At 47.2% G+C, this 22,721-nt stretch overlaps 1 protein-coding gene across 4 annotated transcripts in view; it reads left to right on the forward strand.

Moving 5' to 3' along the window:
* The first annotated feature begins 3,135 nt into the window (after positions 1–3,135).
* Positions 3,136–22,721, forward strand: part of EVA1C (eva-1 homolog C) — a 95,147-nt gene continuing 75,561 nt past the window's right edge. For all 4 annotated transcript variants that reach the window (XM_065913728.1, XM_065913730.1, XM_065913727.1 and 1 more), the window contains exon 1: positions 3,136–3,432. In XM_065913728.1, coding sequence (XP_065769800.1) covers positions 3,273–3,432 — 160 coding nt within the window. In that variant the 5' untranslated portion in view covers positions 3,136–3,272. The remainder of the gene's footprint in view (positions 3,433–22,721) is intronic.

A 22,721-nucleotide genomic window follows, 5' to 3' on the forward strand; every position in this document is an offset into this window, starting at 1 on the left:
TACCACTTCTTATTTCACCTAGCATGCTTTTTAAGCTGTTTCCATGCTGTAGCATGTATCAGAAGTTCATTCCTTTTTATGACTGGGTAATATTCCACACTTGGCTCATCCATTCATCCATCCATGGACACCTAGGTTGCTCTACATTTGGCTACTGTGAATAAAGCTGCCATGAACACAGATGCACAAATCTCTCTTGGATTTGATTCTTTTGGGTGTATTATCACCCCTGGGCCCATTGTTGACCACTCCAGTCCAGCTGCACGCAGCAGAGTCATCTTTTACCAACACATACTTGATTGTGTCACTCATCTGCTTACAGCAGTTTGCTAGCTTAACATGGAAATGCTCACAACGCTTAGGACAAAGATGGCCACGCTCAGCAGGGTCTCTGGTCCCTGAGCTCCGGCGGCTGACCTCTCCACATCACCTCACCCTACCCTTTTCTCTCTGTTCCATTCCCTCCAAGCCTCTCTGTGGAGCTGTGTTCCATTTGGATTTCACATGTGCTCATTCATTTTCCTAAGATGTTGTGTGTGCATGGGCGCATGTGTGTGTGCTCAGTCGTGTCTGACTCTTTGCAACCCCATGGACTGCAACCCCAGCCAGGCTCCTCTGTCCATGGAATTTCTCAGGCAAGAATACTGGAGTGGTTTGCCATTTCCTATTCCAGAGGATCTTCCCAACCCAGGGATCAAACCTGCATCTCTTGCATCGCCTACATTAAAAGGTAGATTCCTTACCACTGCACCACCTGAGACTTGGCGTTCTCCTAAGAACACTCCTAGATGTTCATCCTCCCCAAATACCTAGCTTTTGCTTGACCAACTCTTCCCATGTAATCTTAAAAAGGGCTCCCCTGGAGGCTCAGTATTAAAAAGGTTGCTAACACCTGCCTTCCTCACTCCCTTCCTCCCACCCTCCCTCTGTCTTGCTCCTGCGGTCCTTCCATGTTCATTTGGCATCACCAGTTCAAAGTCTGTCTTCCTCGCCCGTTGGTTGTTGTTTAGTTGCTAATTGTGTGCGACCCCGTGGACTGTTGCCTGCTAGGCTCCTCTGTCCATGGGATTTCCCAGGCAAGAATACTGGAGTGGGTTGTCATTTCCTACTCCAGGGGATCGTCCCAACCCAGGAATCCAACCCGAGCCTGGTGCATTGACAGGTGGGTTCTTTATCACCGAGCCACCAGGGAAGCCTCTTCCTCACTGTGCAATGACTAATGTTGATTGAGCGCTTACTCCTTCCAGGCCCAGTTCCTATTCTCCTCACCTGCATCAACCCCTTAAATCTTCACAGTAGGCCTGCCGCCTTTACAGATAAGGAAGCCTGGGGATGCTGTCCCCGTTAGAGGCAGTACCCACACTGGCATCCTTGCAGGACAGCGGTGGGAGCCCCCGGCCCTGAAAGAGCAAGGTTCCCTTCCTGGGCCAGATATTCAGCTCCTAGCAGAGGATCTAGCCCACATAGGTACCTAACTCCTATCCAAACTTGATGGATCAATGGAATGCAATGTACATGGAGGAAACTGAGGTTTGAGCAAAGGTCACTTACTGAATGGCTGCTAAGTGCTAGGCATCCTTACCCATCCCATCTCCCCCCGCCCCCCCAGCCGCCCCGCATCAGTTTCCCCAACCTTGAAAGCGCGCAAGAATACTGAGGTTCAAGGGTTATTGAGAAGGCTGAACGTTTTCACGTAGGTTTTAAAAATCCTGGTGCCTGGCTGACTGGGTCCCACTAACACATTTGACGGTTACATCTGCCGCACTTCCCCGCCCCCGCACCCCCTCCAGACAGAAGAGGAAATGGCTGGAATTTTCCCTTCCCGAGCACAGAGTGGGACACGATGACATCCAGCCCCGGGGTCCTTGCGGCCCACCTCTAAGAGGTTCCCGCAGGTAGGCCAGCGGGTCGCTCGGGGTTCCCTCTCCAGGCCTCCCCGGCACGAGGTACGGCGCGTCTCCCCTCCTCGGGCATTTCGGAGCCTGGGGGCCCGCAGGGCGCCTGGGCCCGCCCTTGGGCCTCATTATCTACGTTTCCGCGTCAGGCCCGCGGCGAACTTGGCAGGCGCTCCCGCGGTGTTCGGGAACACTCTGTGCCGAGCGCGCTCCCGCGCGGCCCGCCTCCCTCCCCGCCGGCCCGGATGCCCCGCGCAGTCCGCGGGCTTTGGGTCGGTGGACCCCAGGTTCGGCACCCGGCGCGCATCCACAGAGCCCCGGTGCCCTTGTCCTCGATGCCCCCCGAGTCCGGGCGGTGAGAAAATCCACTGCTCGCCCACTGGCTGGGCGTCCAAACGTAGGTTACCCCGCGCGTCATCGAGAGGTTCAGAAAGATGCTGTGGCCCCATTTTAAAACAAAGCCCGTTTATTAGCGTTCGGCCGCGGGCTGGGCCGGCCCAGCGTCAGATCCTGAGCGCGGCCGACACCCAGCACCCACAGGAAAAGTGGGCAGCTGAAAGAAACCTGTTCTGGACCCTGTGACCCGTTCGGGGCACAACGCCTCCCCTTTCCGCTCCCCCTTCGCCCCGCGGTGGTTCCCGTCAGGGCTGCGTCCGCTTTGGCGATCGCCAGGGCTCCGGGGTCTCAGTCTCCTCTCCTGTGAAATGGGGATAACTGCGTGCTCGGTGATTCTGCACGTGGAGCGCGGCCGGTCGCCAAAGACGTCAGTGCTGCGGTCCCTCACATCCCGGACCCCACCTTCCCACCACCCCGGCCTCGGCCCCGCCCCGGGGCTCCCGGGCTCAGCGCGCGGCGCTGGCTCCAAAGTGCGTCACGGGCGCTCCTCCGGCGGCCAGGGCGAGGCTGGCACGGGGCCAGCGCGGGCCTGGCAGGGGTTGCGGGCCATCTCGGAGGGGCTGGGACCCGGGGTGTGCAGGGCGCTCCAGTCGCGCGCTGTTGGGGGCGCCCTCCGCGGCGGGCAGCGCGCCAGGGCCCCGGCCTCCGGCAGCCTCGGGGGCGCAGAGGGGCTACACTTTCCCTTCGCCTCCCGCCCTCGTTTCCTCCCGCGCGGCCCGCAGCGGAGATTTCCTCTCGGGGAAACTACGCGGATCCTTCCCGGGGCTCCTCGCCCCGCCCCAGGTCTCCGCCCCCTCCTCTTCGCTGGGGAGCCGGTGCTCGCCCGCGGTGGGGAGGAGGCGCTGGCAGCCTGGGCCGGGAGGTGGCAGGGGGCCGCGGAGACGTCGGCTACCGACTCGTCCTGCCATGTGACGCCGCCCTCCGCCCGGCGATCCCCCGTGCGCCCCGGGCCCGAGCCCGCGCTCTGTCGCGCGGCACATCATGCTGCTGCCCGGCCACGCGCGCCCACCCTCCGCCGCGCAACCCGCGCAGCATCCCGGCCTCCGCAGGCAGGTGGAGCCTCCCGGGCAGCTCCTACGTCTCTTCTGCTGCACCGTCCTGGTCTGCTCCAGAGAGATCTCGGCGCTCACCGACTTCTCCGGTAAGAAGTCACCTCCCTCGCTGAGCGCCCCCCAGCGCCACGGGGCGCTAAGGTGAGCCCTCGGTTGGGGGCCGGCGCCCGAGGGGGCAAGGCCGGGTTGTTAGAAAGTTAGGGCGAGCCAGGAGCCCGTTTTCTTGCCTGATGCGAACTCTTCGCATATAAGTAGCTGCATGTGGGATGCCGGGCAAGAGGAGTCCCCCAAATAGGAAGGGTGGGTAGAGTGTTTGGAGTTTGTCTCCCGATGAATTGACTTCGTCAGTTTCCCAGGGTCGGGGACCAGACTCGGAAGGATGCGTACAAGCACCTTACGCTGAGTCCTGTGCGCCGAGCTCAGCGCTGTTGGTACACGTGTTGTGGTCTACGTGGTACTTGGTTTGCTTTACGCGCAGTTTGGGTGTGCCCCAGCCGACCTCGCGGGTGCCCACGTAAGGAGACCTGTCCAGGAGACATTTGGCCTGAAGTCTCTGCCAACAGACCTGAGGGAAACCCGGGGGTGGGGTGGTGGAAGGTCCGGTGGAGATGCAATGAGAGATGAATAGAAGCTTGCAGAACAGAGAGAGGAGACTCAGGGGTAAGACTTTAGCGCCAAAAGGCACCAGAGTTGGTCCTTTCCAGCCCCCATCACCTTAAAAAAGAAAAGAATAACGATTTCCCTTCCCAGTAACCGATGAGGCTTTTCTTTGGGGGAGACTGAGACCAAGGCTCCCACATCCGGTCTCAGATCGTTCTGGGGTTGTAGGTGTGGCGCCACAAAGGGAGAGAGGTTTCTGAATTGATGGGGGCTAGAGGGACCGCCTTCTTAAATTACCTTTCCCGTTGCTGAGAGTAACTAGACGTCCCTGCAAAGGTGAATCAGACCTGGGTCTCCGTCTGGCGAGGTTGGAGGCCTTTCACCCTTTCCTCGCCCCTGCTCAGCCCAGGGAGCAGCTCTGAGTCCCATTCTTTGCCTTCTCCAGCATCTCCTGTCAAGCCCGGGCTTCCTGCATCTCTGCTTGAAGGTCTTTTGCGGCATAATCACAGTCAGCAAGCCTCCTTCCTCAGCCCCTGTTTGTGCAGTACACTAGTTCATGGCGAGGGACACTGGCAAACCCGAAGCTGAGCTGGGTTTCTGGTTTACTTACAGAGAATGTCATTGTTAGCTCAGAGCCCTCGGGTCAGAGGTTCTTTGCTTTGAATATTTAATATCAAGGCAGTGTTTCTACCTCGCAAAGGAAGCCAAGACGTGCCTATTTGGCAAGGAAAGTGAGGTCCTTAAGACTGAGGGTCAGAGCACTGTGGTAAATGTGCTGGGAAAAATGCTGAATTTCAATTGCTATTGACTTTTTTTTTTGGTAATAGAACTTTCTTGGCTGCTAGAAAAGTTCTGTCTTTGCTGATTGAAGCTATGGAAAGTAGTCTGAATTCAGCCACCGGCAGGCTGTGAGTATTGTTAAAGAAAGAACAGAAAGCCAAGGAGCCTTTCTTTTGTGACATCATTGTAACTGAGCAAATGTTGCTTTAGGTGCTGTTGCGGTGTAACCATTAGATTGTTCTCACAGGTTATAGGCACTTAGAGCTGTTTCTTTAGTGAAGCGGTTGCAATCCTTGAAGCAGTCTATAGGTTACCACCCAAGTTTGGAACTGTCTGAAGGTAACAGCTGTTTCAGAGGGTGAACTTGAGATGTCAAGCAGGGGTGCTCTAAACTTGGAAATGGGTGTTTTCATGTATTTCTCTAAATGATTAAATGATAAAAGGAATTTTCTTGTGCTTTTAGTGGGCACCTAGATTCCAGGGTCTGAGACTCCCTCAACCAATATTCGGTCGATGGTGATGTTGCCAGGTCCACCCACAGGCAACCTCCATGATTTCTCTGGTCAACCTTGCTCTTTAGAGATCTGAAGACCAGGGAGAAAGTGTCTGGGAGCCTTTTGGGGAAAAGAAAAGAAAAACAACCTTGTCTGAAACCACAGACACACTCACGTTTAGATCTAAATTCTAGCTTGTATGGCTTTAGGGAAATATTAGAAAAGGCTCAGGGATAATGTCTTCCAAAGTTGATTCATTTGACTTGACACTTAATGAACCTTTAGGGACCCCCTGAGCCACGTGACATGCAGCATCCAAGAAAATGCCTAACCTCCAAAGATGACAGTCTGAGGGTTCAGTTGAAAGCTTTAGTTGACACAGTGGATCCTGGTCATGTGACTCCAACACACACACACACACCCTTCCCCAGCTCCCACCTCTGTGGCCTCAAAGCCTGATTCCTGCTCTCCTAGGAACAAGAGGCTCTGTTCCTGAACTTGGAGGGGTGTGTAGAAACCAGTGCCTGAAAAGAGACAGTGGACCCCCCTCCCCTTCGGAGCCTGACAGCAATAGCTGAGCATTGGAGAGCAGCATTTGATGCTGTCTTTGCTTGCTTGTTTTTCTAAATGACAAAACATCAAAAATCCAGACAGAGGGAGGGTGGAGGGAACTTGGGACCTTTTCAGCCTTCGTGAAGAAGGGGATGGAAGCAGGATGGTGAATTCAGGTGGAAGAACATGCTGAAATGAAAGGGGTCCTAGCCTTTGTCTGTACAGTATTGGGCCTCCCGGGAGATTAGCAGCACAGAATTTTGGAAAGTTACTTAAGCCTTTCTCTTCTCTGCAACTCTTCCTTGAGCTTTTTTTTTTTTTTCCCCTGAGGCTGTCAGCTGGTGTAGTTTTCCTGGGTCATTGATTTTTTTGCCCCGGGGATTCCAGCATCAGATCTCACTCTTAATAAGCCAGAGGCTGCATCAGGGCCTTCTCCTCTCCTCCCCCTTCATGCTCGTGACTTGTGCTAATCACCTCCAAGCCTGCTAGGAAACAGGCTCCCTAAACACCCCCTTCCCTCTCCTCCCTGAAGACATTGAGATGCTGCCAGCGGCCACTGGAAGGCTATCATCACTGCATTAAAAACACATCCCAGGAAGGCAAGAACAGTTCATGCAAAATTAGTGCCTCTGATCCTTAATCCCAAACTCAAATGCGCTTGGCTTTCATCCATTTTCCTCTTTGGGATTGCGTTCTGTTCTTTTGACTGCATTCCCAACTTGAGGATTTAGCCTGAGAGGTCCGAACTGATCATTGATTTTTTTTTTTTTTAATATATATAGAAATACAATGTCAGCATCATATTTGTCCAGAGAACAAGGTAGGATGAGGGCAGAGGGGAGGGAGCGGTGTCATTTCGGTTCCAACGATTAAAAAGATCCTAAAGATGCTTTCTACACGTGGTCCGGCTTTCAAGAGTGATGTTTTAGTGTGTCTCTGAACTGAGTTTGCTGTGTCCCTCAGGTCTTATTCAGTTTTTAAAAAATAATATTTGTTTATTTGGCTGCATCAGATCTTAGTTTTGGTACATGGACTCCTTCGTTATGGCACTTGGACTCTCGATTGTGGCATTTGGGCTTAGTTGACCCTCAAGTTGTGGCATATGGACTTCATTGCTCTGAGACATGTGGGATCCTATCAGTAGTTCCCTGACCAGGGATTGAACCCTGCATTGCAAGGCAGATTCTTAACCACTGGACCATCAGGGACGTCCCATCTTGTTTATTTATCTATATATTTTTGATGGTTTTCCTCTCTGTGGAGAGCAGGCACAGTCTTCTCTCTCTGCTCTTTCCTTTTCTCCCTGTTCTTTTTTCTTTTCTTTTCTTTCTTCTCAAAGATGTTCAAAGTGATTGATGGACTGATGAGGGAGGGAAGGAAAGGATGGAAAATTCATCACATTCCCACTTGGATTCCTAGAAAACTCCTGACTTTTGACAAAAAGAATCGTGATCATATGTCGACACGTTTGGTTTTACCCTCAGGCACAGAGTGGTAAATGTGGGAAACAAAAATGGAGTGAGAAATAAGGGGAGTGGGGCTGCTTTTAAGGCCTTCCTTGTTCCCAGATGTCCTCGGACCTCAAAGAAAGGGCACTGCATGATCAAAGGGGGTCTCTGGGCTGGTGTCCTATCCCACCTGCCTCCATCAGTAGCCCAAGTGGGCAAGACAAGACGTGGGCTTGTTATCAGATCATTTGCAGCCTAGTGAATAAGCCTGACGCTAACTCCTTATTTCATTGGTCAAGAATTTCAGAATATAGGATTTCCCTGGTGGTCCAGTGGTTAGGAGTCTGCCTGTCAATGCAGGGGACGCGGGTTCGATCCCTGATCTGGGATGATTCCACATGCCTCGGGGTAACTAAGCTCATGCACAGCCAACTACTCAGCCTGTGCTCTAGAACCCTCCAGCTGCAAGTACTGAAACCTGCTTCCCTTAGAGCCTGTGCTCTGCAACAAGAGAAGCCACTGCAAAGAGAAGTCCAAGCTCCACAAATAGAGTAACCCCTGCTCACTGCAATGAGAAGTCCAGGCTCCGCAAATAGAGAGTAACCCCTGCTCACTGCAATGAGAAGTCCAGGCTCCGCAAATAGAGAGTAACCCCTGCTCACTGCAATGAGAAGTCCAGGCTCCGCAAATAGAGAGTAACCCCTGCTCACTGCAACTAGAGAAAGCCCACGAGCAGCAAGAAAGACCCGGTGCAGCCAAATTAAAAAAAAAAAACAAACCTAAAAAAACAGAATTTCAGAAAACAGAAAAATGGTCATTCCCTTGGTTGGGATCCCTGGACTGGGAACTTTGTCTTGGTGGAGTGGTCCATTTGGAAGAGGTTGAACCTTCTTTTCCTGCTTAGAGAAACAGTGAGTCTCAACCCTGGTTGACACACTAATATCGCTCGAGTCTCAACAAATATATGGATGCTCTAGCAGCAACCCAGGGCTCCTGATGAAATTCATCTGGGAGATCCAGGCCTGGGTCTCTTTTTCAAAGCCCCCAGGCAATTCTAGAGTGCAGCCAGAGCTGAGGACCACTGCTGCCCGTGTCTGAGGGCAGGGCTGAAGCGTGCACAGTTCATCCAGGGGTGCGCGGGTGTGACTGGGTCTCACCTCCCCCTCGCCCCACCCCAGGGCTGACTGCCAGGGAGACCGGGATGGATGTTCCCTGCTCTCAGTCCGCCGCTGTGTCCCAGCACACAGGTGTGCACAGACTTACACAGACGTGCACATGTGCCCATGTGCACACACACAGCTCTGCCTTTTATCATCCATTGGTCACATCATACTTTAATTCGAGATTGCCTTCTGTTTCAAAACTTTGATGGAGCCAAAAGCCAGCTCGTAACCAAAGGAAAACAAAGCGGATGTCTAAAGGAGTTGTCCAACTGTCATTATAGAAGAAGAGGAATGGAGAGTAAGCATCTCAGAGGTCTAGCCTGTTTCCATGGAAAATAACTACATTCAAAAATGTTCTGATGGCTCTTTCTGTAGCCGAGAAGAGGAGTCTGGGCAGGCGAGTGGTCCCGTAATTGATGGCTTTGGTCTCCCAAGCGCTGTATTGGAAAAGGCAGCCTAGCAGTAGTTTCAAGGGAGGAAGAGAAAGGAAGGGAGTGAAAATTAGTTGAGCATAGTGTTATCTGACTTCATCCTCATAGCAACCCTGTGAGTTAAGTAGAAGTCTCACTTTACCCAACCTCAGAGAGCTTACTTAACTTGCCGGAGACCCCCAGCTCGGAAGCAGAGGCAGACCCTAACAGGAGACCAGGGGTGGGACCAGGCTGGAGCACTTGGCCCACGTGGGTGCTGAGTGGGGGGCAAAGTCAGAAAAAAAAATGCCACAGTTTGCCTGACCTTTTTAGATAGTTCTCCGTTTGGGTAAACTCTGGGAATTGGTGATGGACAGGGAGGCCTGGCGAGCTGCAGTCCGTGGGGTCGCAAAGAGTCAGACACAACTGAGCGACTGAACTGAACTGAACTGGACTCATCGTAGCAATTTCAGTTGTCCTCTGAGTAGACTGACCTGTTCTCATTTCTTCCTTCAACATCTTCTCAACACTGTTGATCCACAGTTGGTGCAGGCACGAGGCGATCAGTGGGTATAGTAGAAAGATGTTAGAGCTTCTCTTCTGTTCATTTCTTCCTTGAAAAAAAGAAGCTATGTCTTGTTTCTGATTAACATACAAGTTGAGGGAGTTCCCTGGAAGTCCAGTGGTTAGGATTTGGCACTTTGGCTCCCGGGGCCTGGGTTTTATCCCCGGTCAGGGAAATAAGATCCTGTAAGCTACGCAGCATGGCTAACAAAACAGACAAGAAACATACAACCTGACAGTACAACAGTTTATCATTGCTTTTTTAAACATTTATTTTATTGAAATATAGTTGATTCATTACACAATTTCTAAATGCAGTATATTGGAGATGTGTTCTCAAAATGTTTTTGCTGTTCGGGTTCGTGATTTAAAAATTTTTTGAGACCACTTATATTCTTAGCCATCCTGTCGGCACTTGGAAAATTCTTGAAAAGGCACCACTTTGGGGTAATATACACTGAAACAGCAACTGCTCCCCTGTGGCCCATCGCCTCCTTGCCCACTGCGCGAGTTCCCACAACTGCCATTAAAATCCAGAGGAAGAATGTGAAGCCAGTAACTATCTCGTTTCAAAAATCCACACTCTTGTCGTTCAAGCTAAGCAATGAATGTGGATGCATAGCGTGAGGCATTCTGAACTTTTATGATACTTTAATGAGGCTGATATGTTTGTATATTTCTAAAATGCAATAGCTTCCCTGAATAACATCCGTCCTAGAGTCACCTAGATTTTAGCACTGGAAGGAGACTCTCAGACGGGAAGGTGGCTGACCAGGTGATTCTAAACTGTTTCCTTTGAGCTTCTTTCTTTCCCTTTGGGTGCATGCTCAGTTGTGTCCGACTTTTTGTGACCCCATGGACTGTAACCTGCCACGCTCCTCTGTCCATGGAATTTTCCAGGCAAGAATACTGGAGTGGGTTGCCATTTCCTCTTCCAGGGGATCTTCCCGACTCAGGGATTGAACCTGTGTCTCCTGCATTGGCAGCCGGATTCTTTATCACTGAGCCACCCAGGAAGCCCTTCTTGCCCCTTGAGGCCTCTAATTCTGCTATTCCTTCACTGGTCCCTGTGTGTGCACCAACTCAGGTTAAACTCTGACCCAACATAAGGGGTAAATTCTTTACTTGGTTTTCTTAGCACAAGTAAGAGAAGTTAGCTAAAAATATTATAGTGTGTCAAATACATAAAGCGCTTTATGCCACGCACTGTTTTAAAAAACTTCATGTTTATTAACTCGTTTAATCCTCACAACGTTATGAAGGAAATTTCTCTATAAGTTGAAGAAATAGTAGCCAGAGAGCTTAAATAACTTTTGGAGATTTGAATGCAGGCAGCTTCTCTAATACTAAAGCAAATCAATTATAAGTTGTTTAAAACAATGTCACTTCTTAATGTTTATCTCTTAATATATCAGATCCAAGTCTTTCCCAGGACTTACAGGTATTGTCCATTCCATGTTGCATCTAGAGATAGCACCATCCAACCCCAAATAACTGGTTACAAAATAGGGTCTATAATTCATTTCTTGGAAATATGGTGGAACTAGTGTTCTGGAAGTATTTCCCCACCAAAACATCTAAAACTGCTGAATAAAATATAGCAAACATCCTTTAAATGCTTGTGTGAGTGAGTAAATGCAAGGAGTAGCCAGGAAACAAAAATGAAGAGAGACCAGAGGTGCCAGAGAAGTAGCTGGCACTGACCCTATGGCTGCAATGGGGCCTTTGATGCATTTTGTAACCAGAATTTACTAGGTACATGAGGGCAAGAGACAAGGCATTAGACCAATGTCAAGTGAGGAACTGGAATAAAGATCTCCTTATAAGGCTGGGGACTGGAAGGGCTAAACACTCATAAAAAGATGCATGAGAAACAAATCAGCATTCTTGCAAAGAAAGATGACTAGGGAACATCTCAGCTTGGGCTCAGGATTAGAGGAAAAAATAACCTTTGTTGAAACTATGTAACCACACACTTACCTTTCAAAGAATCTGGGATTTGAATTCACATTGCCTTTACCAGGAAACCCGAGCTAAGAAACTAAAAAAGTTGCCCCAAGGCACCTGTGAAAAACCCAACAAATATTCCCCGTATAGCAACATCAACACAGGCCCCACAAGATTCTGGTAGATTAAACTCTGCTGATTGTGAACACACAATCCAAAATACACTGTATGAATAACAGTCAGCAGCAAAACCACAGAGTGTTTAATAAATAAGGGGGAATATAGAACACAAAAAGAAATAAAAGAAAAAATCCAGAAGAAGAAGGAAAGAAACACTATCAAGAAAGAGCAGGCCTATTTTTTTTATAGAATCAAATATATCAATGAACATGAAAAATATATTCACTGAGGTTCAAGGCTTGATGGATAGATTAAATGTAGCTGAAGAGAGAAATAGTGAGCTGGAAAATTATCCAGAATGCGGTGAAAGAGATAAAGACATGAAAAAAACCCTTATAAGACATAGAAAATGGAATGAAGATTCAACACACAGGTGATCAGTATTCTAAAAAGAGAGAATAGGAAAAATGAGGGAGAGACAACATTCAAAGTGATAATATCTTAGAGTCAATTTTGAAGAGTTGATGGATGATTCAGATTCAGGCATCCCAAGCAAAATAAATTTATGTCTATCATACTAAAACTATAAAATGCTAAAACAAAGTGATGGTCTTAAAACAGTCAGAGGGAAAGTTTTTCATTTGGAATGGCTTTGCCATGACAGTGAGAGTCAGAAACCAGTGAAATATTTTCCAGGTTCTGGGGAAAAAACTGTCAGTGCAGAGCTAGATAACCAGCTAAACTATCTGCAAGGGTGAGTGTGAAATAAGGGCATGCTTGCCACTGATAAATTCTTACTGAAAGAGGATATACTTCCTGATGAAGAACAGTAACTCTAGAAAGAAGGCTTGTGATATAAAGACATGTTGAGCAAAAAATGATACAGCTTCTAATGCACTTTACCTATATTCTTTGCTCTTTCCTGCTTAGAGAGTGTCATCTCCTTGCCTTGAGATTTTCTCTAAGATGTCTTGTTCTTTCATCAGCTAAGATCAAGACATAGCTTTTTGTCTCCTTGAACTTTTTGACCTGGTTGAACTCTTCCACTGACTTATGGCTTTCAACCTGAGTTACCCAAGACTTTTTCCTGGTGGGCGTCAGTTCCATTGTGATTATATAGTGGAAGTTCTGTCTGAAAGAACAGAAAATATTCTCAAGTCTTTTGGGTCTCAGATGCTATGATATCATATAGGCCTGCTCTAAAGAGTCAGTCTGTCCTGGGGAGGCTCCCTTCTCAGTGGTTTCATGGGCACTCATCACAAAGCAGTTTGAGGGATGAAAAATAGATTTGGCAAGTTACATTCTTCAAATGGTACCCAAACCACAGAGCTTGGAATTGAGGGATTAGTAATGTATCCATCCTATGGGGTCACAGAGTTGGACATGACTTAGCAACTGAATAACAACAACAAGCGTATCCGTAGACCTACCAGACAACACTGCCCAAGGCTTGATTTTCCACTGCCACACGTGCATTTCTGGACATCTGTATCGCTTGTTCCCTCAGGCTCCTGATGTTGGATGTCTCCTGCATTAACTAGTTAAGGAATGAAGTGAAGTGATACTTGGGGTTACTCTTAACCTGAGGGCCTAGTCTTCCACACACACAGAGAACCAAGCAACATTAAAATTCAAAACTCAGGCCACTGAATCTGAAATGTATGTTTGCAAACCGTCTGATTTCATGTCTGCCTCCGATGTTCCACGAATACAAATCACCTCGTTTGGAGTTGGAAGAGCATGGAGGAAGAAACCTAAGAAAGATCTCCAAAACAAATCTTTAATTCGGATGAGGATAATAGAACATAATCCCGTTTCAAGTCTGTCAGCATTCCTTTGATGATTACAAATGAGTCCCTTTCCCCCTGCAATGTGGGGGAATAATCTGGATAAAATAACCCTTTTTGTCTGCAAGGGCCCAAGCGATGCATACTCGTGACAGCTTTCAGAGTAGTGTTTCAGAGTCTGAGAAGGGGCTCTGCTACCAAGACCTTCCCTTTTTTCTCTTGACTTAGAAGGTTTTTCACTCTTTTCATGTTTGGCGGCTTCCAGAGTTCTCAGGCTTAGAAATCATAAATCAATCATGGTGCTGTACTCTGGAACGAGAGGGACCGGGTCAGGGAGCACTTTCTGGTCTCTGTTTGCTCACCGGGGGACAGGTGGGCATGAGAACGCAGGATCTTATCTAGAAGGCCAGTTTGTACAGCTTTTGAGGGATATCCTTAAGGGAGTGCACGAGATTAGAGTCTCCTTTCTATTAAAAAAAAATGTACACTGACCCAAGTTCAGGCTCACATGCCTTTTTTGTTCATATGATGGTGAAAATAAGGGACAGTTGTTTTTAAAAACCTTCCTCTGTTTTGTGAGGCTAACCATACCAAATGCTTTGTGGATAAGTCAGACTGGATGTAAAGACATTCTGAGGCTGTCCAATCCACAGCCTCAGGATGGAAAAGGGTCTCCCAGGCCCTGATGCTGCAGGACTTGCTGTGTGCAGTCAGTCCTGCAGGCTGTGAATTCTGCAGAACAGAGCCTGTGGTCTTCTGTGTTTTTACCTCTTTAAAGCTCACTTTAAGTGTGAAGGACTCTTTCTCCTGATTTACTTCTTTTTTGTTTTTTTAAAGCAAAGGGCCCCAGGATTTTTTTCCCCCAGGGTTATGTGTAAATAGTGTTATGGGTCCCTAAAGCCATAAACTAGCACTTTGAGGAAAAAGGCCTGCTTTTGTCTTGGGCTTCTGTGTTTCTCTCTGGATGATCAAGGCAGGTTGTTAGGGCTTGTCAGTCTTCACTAAAGATGTCACGTGGTCCTTAGAGTAGATAACTATCTTCACTCAATGCAAATTTTGCTTGTTCTAACATTGAGTCTAAACCAGTAATTCTTAATATTATGCTTAACAAAAGAAGACAAAGACAAATGCTATGTATTACTTATATGTGAAATTGAAAAAATAATACAACTGAATATATATACAGGACAGAAACAGACTCATAGACACAGAAAATAAGTTAGTGGTTACCAAAGTTCAGAGGGGAGGTGAGAGGGATAAACTAGGGACATGGATTAACAGATACAAACTACTATATATGAAATAGATAAGCAGCAAGCATTTACTTTGTAATAGTGGGAACCATGGGCTCCCCCAGGTGGCTCAGTGGTAAAGAATCCACCTGCCAATGCAGAAGATGAAACTTCGATCCCTAGGTTCGGAAGATTCCCTGGAGGAGGAAATCGCAACCCACTCCAGTATTCTTGCCTGGAAAATCCTATGGACAGAGGAGCCTGGCGGGCTGCAGTCCATGGAACCACCAGCAGTCAGACACAGCTGAACATGCACACATGCACGCACTCACTGGGAAATATACCCATTATCTTGTAATAACCTGTGATGGATTATATCTGCAAAATACTGAATCACTGTACTGCACATCTGAAACTAACACAACCTTGTACATCAACTGTGTTTCAATAAGCAATAAAATAAACCAACGATTCTCAACCCAGAACAAATTTCTTCCCTGGGGAATATTTGACAATGTCTGGAGGCAATTGGATTTGTCACAACTAGGGGTGCTACTGGTACCTAGTGAGTAGAGCCAGGGATGCTGCTGAACCTCCCACAGTGCACAGGGCGGCCCCCACAGTAGGCAATGACCCGGTCCTCGGTCCTCACGCTGGGCTTGAGGAATACTGGGCCAGACCAGCCGACATGCCATGGTTTTGTTTTCTTCATGTTTGGAATCTCAAGAAGGTGTGACATATTTTTAAACACTGAAGTTGAGTCTGGAAAACCTAGAGACAGTTCCAGGATGCTCTTCTCACGGCCAGCTTGCCTTACACAACCACCCGAAACTCTCAGTTCCTCGAAGCCAAGGACATGGCAATCCAGGCACAGCTGTGTGTCCTCACACTCTCACCTAGGGGACTTAGATTCATGTTCCTTCCACCCTCACCTTCCTTATAGAACTTGCCTGTGCTGAAAAATTGATGCTTTCAAATTGTGGTGCTGGAGAAGGCTCCTGAGAGTCCCTTGGACAGCAAGGAGATCAAACCAGTCCACCCTAAAGGAAATCAACCCCGAATATTCACTGGAAGGACTGATGCTGAAGCGGCAGTACTTTGGCCACCTGACACGAACAGTCACCTCATCGGAAAAGACGCTGATGCTGGGAAAGATAGGAGGCAGGAAGAGAAGGGGGCGACAGAGGATGAGATGGTTGGGTGGCATCATCCACTCAATGGAAATGAGTTTGAACAAACAGGGAGACTGGAGGCCAGGGAACCCTGGCGCGTTGCAGTCCACGGGATCGCAAAGAGCTGAACACGACTCAGTGACTGAACGACAACTGGCCCTTCTGTCCTCATTTCAAGCTCAAATACTCACCATCATTAACGTCAACCTGAAATGTCCCTCTAGATGGAGAGGTGTTGAGACTGGAAGTCAGTTGCTCTCTCACAGTGCAAGGATGTCTTTGCAACACACTTCTCAGTTATTTTACAACATCAGCAAGGCAGTTGTGGGCACGGTGTGGGCGGGGGAGCAATTTGATTTGAATTTTTAAAAGGAAGACAGCAAGTCTTGAAAACCATGTGCAGGTTTGGTTCCTCCCACTGCCTTCCCCTACTTTCCTCGTTCTCTCTTCCTGCTCTGTTCCTCTTGCACCTTCTCTGACCCCCCACAACCTTTGCACCCACAGACAGACAGCACATAGATCCGCTGATATTTCTATGGAAGGGCGTGTCCTCTTCTATGTGTTGTTCAGTCGCCAAGTCGTGTCCAACTCTTTGTGACTGCATGGACTGCAGCACACCAGTCCTGCCTGTCCTTCACCATCTCTTGGAGTTTGCCCACGTTCACGTCCATTGAATTGGTGGAGGAGGGAATGGCAAACCACCCCAGTATTCTTGCTGTGAGAACACCTTCTCTGTACTGCATGTTATATAAAGACTTCCGTTCAAAGATGGGTCCCAGAGTGTTAATTGCATGGGTGAATCATCTAGTGCTGCTTCAGTGCAACCCCGTCCACTCTTCTGTGCTGAATGTCATCACCTTATCGGGCCACAGTTGCCGTTTCAGTGGTTGTGGGACTTATCGAGCCCACACTGGTAGGCGAATCAAGCGGATTCCTCTGAAATGATAACTACCCACCTCTGCCCAGGGGCCACCGGCCCGGAGGACAGCTACCCACGTCAGAGCTTGCATTCCTGTCACCCTTCTTTCAAACAGGTTGCAGCTCTAATTAAAATATTTCTTTCCTTCTGCCAAACGCAGAGAAAATATAGTATTGTTTCCAAAAGAGCGGGCAGGGGCACCGGCAGGAATGGGTGTGCAGTATTTGTACAGTTTCGTGACTCAGTACATCTGAATTTCCAAGCATTTTAAGAGCTTTGTCCAAAAAAAAAGGTCTATTGTGTGCCTCTTGGCACTGAGGAAAATAGCAGGCCTGTCAGAACTCTGTTTCAGATTTAATTTTAAAGTGGGTGATGTAAGAATGCTGTCCAACAGGAGGGCTTCGCTGCTTTTTCTCATTTCGGCACATTTTGGTGTCAGAGAACTTGAGTTCTCTGAGTCCATTCATATTAAGAAATCAAAGCCTCTTCCCTTGACATCATTTTAATGAAAAGGCATCATGTTCCAAAGCAAAGTACAGTATGTCTCTAAAATGCATATGACTTCTTAGAATAAAAGTAAAAATATATTTGACTGTATTTGTTATTTTTCTCTCTGTGTGTGCACGCTTCAGTCGTGCCCAACTCTTTGCGATCCCATGGACTGTAGCCCGCCAGGCTCCTCTGACCATGGGATTCTCCAGGCAAAATATTGGAGTGGGTTGCCCCGCCCTCCACCAGGGGAATCTTCTTGATCCAGGGATCGAACCTGAGTCTTCTGCAGCTCCTGCATTGGCAGGTGGATTATTTACCTCTGAGCCACCAGGGAGGCCCTATGTGTGTATATATAGACATATTTACAGAGCATCTTCTTACATTATCTTCTCTTTTTCTTAATACACTTTTTAAAAATTATTATTTTTTCTTTTTTAATTGAAATATAGTTGATTTACAACATTTCAGGTTATATATATATATATATATATATATATATATATATGTTCTTTTTCAGATCATTATAGGTTCTTACAAGATCCTGAGTATAGTTCCTCTAAAACAAATAATTTAGTATATCTACCTAAAGAAACAAAAGACCTATACATAGAAAACTATAAAACACTGATGAAAGAAATCAAAGAGGACACAAACAGATGGAGAAACATACCGTGTTCATGGATTGGAAGAATCAATGTTGTCAAAATGGCTATTCTACCCAAAGCAATCTATAGATTCAATGCAATCCCTGTTAAGCTACCAACGGTATTTTTCACAGAACTAGAACAAATAATTTAGTATATCTACCTGAGCATAGTTCCCTGTAGTAGGTCCTTGCTGTTTATCTCTTTTATAGGTAGTAGTGTGTACCTGTTAACCCAGACTCCTAGTTTACCCCTCTCTTCCCCTTCCCCCTGTGGTGACCACAGGTTTGTTGTGTATGTCTGTTGAGTCCCTGTTTTATCAGTATACTTTTGAAAATGTAGACATAGAGACATTAGTGATTTTCCCAAATGCTCCTCGCACTTGGTATGTACTTCTGGGCACCATGCTCATCATCAGTTGTGGTTATATGCTGTAAAAATAAGCAGAAAAGGGGCTTCCCTGGTGAGCTAGTGGTGGAGAATCTGCTTGCCAGTGCAGGTGACAGGGTTTCGATGCCTGGTCTTGGACAATCCCACGTGCCGCAAAGCAACTTGGGCCTGTGTGCCATGGCTGTTGAGCCTGTGCTCTAGAGCCTGGGAGCCAAGCTACTGAAGCCCAAGCACCCTGGAGACTGTGTTCTGCAACCAGAGAAGCCACTGACATAAGAAGCCCAGCCACCACAACAGCAGTGGAGACCCAGCACAGCCAAAGATAAATAAATGAATAAAATTATTTTAAAAATAAGTAGAAAAAAGATTTTTTTGCAATGATGTGCTTTCCTAGTTGTTTCTTTCCCAGGATATTAAACATTGGACAGTGATTTTTCTCACTCCATTGACATTTTAATATAGAGTACACATTTATCCTCTATCTCTCTGTGTTAATATTAATAACCATTATATACTGTGCTTTTTGAAAAAAGAACCAAAGCATGGTATTTAACCCTTGGATTCAGCTGAACTGTGAGTACATTGTAAGCTTCTGGGCTGGGGAAACTTTTTATGATGTTGCAAACACCAGTCCACCTTATGGGAGTGACTTTTCACCCAAACCAGTCTTTTGGGCTCTGCACACAGCACCGCTGGTCCTTGGCAAAACAGCCTCTATTTCCTTCTTCCTGGTTTCTGGAAAGCTCCCTTAAACACCTGGACAGTCACTGAATTCAAAGTTTGTATTTTTTCCGTAATGGGGAATTTACGTGTAGACCTCATACACAAGACGGTTTGCACCATCCGTGTTGCGTATGTGGTCCAAGATGAGAGTCAGACCAGAGAAGACTGGTTCCTGGAAGAGCTTTGGGAACCAAACAAAGATAAACCTACAATGATTCTCCATGGCCCCGGGTTGTTACTGCAAGGAAGTTTGGCCAAAGGGAGTGTCTTAGTTATTTGCTCCTGTGTGTAACTGAACGCACATGCATACACACTTACAAACACACACTCACACAAGTGAGGGGCCTTTCATCCTCAGAATGCAGTCAGACAGTGACCTGTGAACTAAACTCAAGCTACAGTCTTCCATGGAACCTTCTGGAATGTGACTTGCTACTCACTTTAGTGTCTTTCTTGAAACTTTGCACCATTCATCTTCATTACCGACTTACGTATTTTCTTTCTGTGGCACAGGTAAATTATTAGGCGGCATATAAGCAGTCTGATATACTGAGAGTCTTAAGAAGAGCAGATGTTTGTGATTCAGCCTCACAAATTGGGTTAAAATTGCAGGCCTAAGTACTTGGTTGTAAATTTACATCATTATCATTATTATTCCAGCACACTGTGAGGTATGCTGGACATACAGGTTGCCTGTCCATATTTGCATTTTCTTGGGCTGTGGTGAAGAGTGAATTTGCTGGAATCACTGGAGCCTGAGAACCAGGGGAAACAGCTAAGCTTTTCTCACTGCAGGGCATTTGGGGCCCAGGGCCGACTCCACTGGGCCTTCCTTCCTTCCTCCTTTGGATTTTAATTTAAAACTCTTTCTTGATTGGATTTTAATTTAATTATCACCAGGGAATTGAAATTATGAAAGGACAATGTGCAGACCTTAGAAACAGAGCTATCCAATAGAAATATGATGTAATCCATGGATTAATATTCTTTTGTTGGTGTTGTTGTTGTTCAGGTGGTAAATCGTGTCCGACTGTTTGCGACCCCATGGACTGCAGCATGCCAGGCTTCCCTGTCCTTTACTATCTCCCGGAGTTCGCTCAAACTCATGTCCATCGAGTCGGTGATGCCATCCAACCATCTCATCATCTGTCATCCCCTTCTCCTCCTGCCTTCAATCTTTCCCCAACATCAGTCTTTTCCAATGAGCTGACTCCTTGCATCGTGGCCAAAGTATTGGAGTTTCAGCTTCATCATCAGTCCTTTCAGCGAATATTCAGGTAGCCACACTAGAAAAAGTAAAAGAGGTGAGATGACTTTTCATAGGAAATTTTATTTAACCCAGTGTTCCCAAAGTATGATCCTTTCCACCTTAATCAGTAGTTTTTATTGTTTTTTTTTAATTAAAAAATATTTTTATGAGACTTCAAAGCTAATGTTTTTATTTTAAGCTTTTAAAAATTAATTATTAATGAGATAGTTTGTTCTCTTTTGCTTATGAGGACTTGACAACCTGGGGTGTATTTTACACTTAGAGCTCATCTCAACTCTGACTGGCCTCATCTCAAGGGCTCAGTAGCCACGTGTGACCTGGGGCCACCATTCCGAGCAGCGCAGCATTAGAAGGTTGAGCAGGGCATGGAAGTTTTAGAAGTCCAGCGCGGGGCAGCTTTGAGGTCCGGGATCAGCACACCACCGTAGTTCTCTGTGAGAACACCTTCCTCTTACGGAGCCCCGTCAGGCTGCGTCTCAAAGGGGCCAGTGGCGGCCACCCAGTCCCCTGTGGGAACTTGGCCTCCCCAGCTGGCCCGCTTTCCCCGTGAGGGATAATAGGTGTCCTCCTGCTTCCTCCAACCCCTTTCCCTGAGAACCATCCTAGACTTCGGTCCTTGGGAAGGGAGAGGGCTGCCGGGAGTCCCTGGCAGAACCTCCCAGCAGTACCAGAAGTTGATCAGCCCTAATCACCTTCATCTCTTTCTGCCACGAGGATGTCAGGCTGTCCTCTGCACACCCACTGCTTCGGGGCATCAGAGTTCAGGGATGTATCCTCCTCCTGGAACCTCATTTCTCCTGGAAGCTGCTCTCCGTTAACCTCAGCCCACAGCAGAGAGAACCGAGAACCCAGGCTGGAATTCGCCAGGAGGTCTCCCAGCTTATTAGATGCAGGACCAAGCCTGGACCCAGGAGGACTCTGCTCCTGTTTGGGGTCACCGTGCTGGATCTCAGGATCAGCTCTCAAAAGGAGCATAGGTGAAGGGTTCAGAAAGACCCCAGCTCAGAGCTCTCCCCTCGTCTGACAGTACCATGGGCTGAACTGGCTCTTTGTTATTCCCCTGGGCCTCCCGCTAGAATCACCTTGGGGGTTCTTTCAAATATACTGATGTCTGGAGCTCCTTCCCAGGCTAATTGAATTGGAATTTCTGGGCTGGGACCTGGGCATTGATATTTTTAAATCTCCCGAGGTGGTTCTGCCCTTCAGTCACTGTTGAGACTTGCTGGAAAGCATTGCACACTCTTAAATCTACCATATATTAATTCAGTATTTATTATTTTTCCAGACACAGAAAATTTGTAATACTAGTACAAAGACTTCCTTTATAGCCTTCATCCAGATTCCCTGAATGTTTCCATTTTATCAGGTTCCCCTTATTCTTTCCTAAGTTGCAGATAAGATGTCCTTTACTCCCATGTACTCCCATGTGTTCCTTAAAAACAAGGACACTGTCTTATATAACCAAGAACAATGATCAAAATCAGGATCAAAATAGGAACTCGCTACTCTATTGCTTTCTGATCTACAGACCTCATTCAGATTTCACCATTTGTTCCAAAAATGTACTTGGGAGCACAAGAAGATCCAGATCATGTGTTATTTTCAGTTATCATGTCTCTCTAGCCTCCTTGCAACCTAGAACTGCTCCCCAGGCTGTATATTTCACGACACTGGCATTCTTGAAGATTATGAGATGGTCATTTTATAGAGCATCCTTTAGACTGGCTTTTTATAGAGCATCCCTTAGACTGGATTTGTCTGATTTGTGTGTGTGTGTGTGTGTGTGGTTTTATCCTTATGTTTGTGCAGGATGTCACAGCAATGAAACTGTTGTTCTTTTCAGTGCATTGCATGGGGAGGAATGGGATATTGGCTACCCTGTTACTCTGAAGTGACTTTGATGTTTGGTGAAGATGACTTTTAGGTGAAAGGTGCCATCATCAGCCATTTGCACACAGATTGAATCACTGTAGGTAGCAATATGTCTAGCAAAGTTCTTTGGGCCTTGAACTCAGGAGAAGCAAGTCTTAAAGTAGAAGTTGTATTGCCGTCACTCAGTCATGTCCGACTCTTTGTGACCCCATGGATGGTAACATGCCAGGCTCCTCTATCCTACACTTTCTCCCAGAGTTTGCTCAAACTCATGGCCATTGAGTCGCTGATGCCATCCAACCGTCTCATCCTCTGTCGTCCCCTTCTCCTTCTGCCTTCAATCTTTCCCAGCATCAGGGTCTTTTCAAATGAATGGGCTCTGAGCATCAAGTGGCCAAAATATTAGAACTTCAGCTTCAGCCACAGTCCTTCCAATGGATATTTGGGGTTGATTTCCTTAGGAGCGACTGGTTTGATCTCCTTGCAGTCTGAGGGACTCTGGAGGGTCTTTGCTAGTGTCACAATTCAAAAGCTCTTCAGCGCTCAGCCTTCTTTATGATCGAACTCTCACATCTGTACAGAGGGAAAAGAAAAAAGATTCTAGAACCTGGAGTTTTGGCCAAGGGAACTAGTCCAGGAAAGGCACTGCCAGTGTTGCTCTTGTTGGGATGAAGTGACAAGAGAGCATTTGTTCTGGAAGGAACTTCAGACTGGGGGGGAGGCAAGGAAGAGAGACTCCGCTCACCTGTGCTTTGGTGAGGACTAAAATATTCCTTGTCAACCCTCCATCTAAAACAGA

Source organism: Muntiacus reevesi, chromosome 21 (genome assembly GCF_963930625.1).
Source record: "Muntiacus reevesi chromosome 21, mMunRee1.1, whole genome shotgun sequence".
In the NCBI taxonomy this organism is placed as follows: domain Eukaryota; kingdom Metazoa; phylum Chordata; class Mammalia; order Artiodactyla; family Cervidae; genus Muntiacus; species Muntiacus reevesi.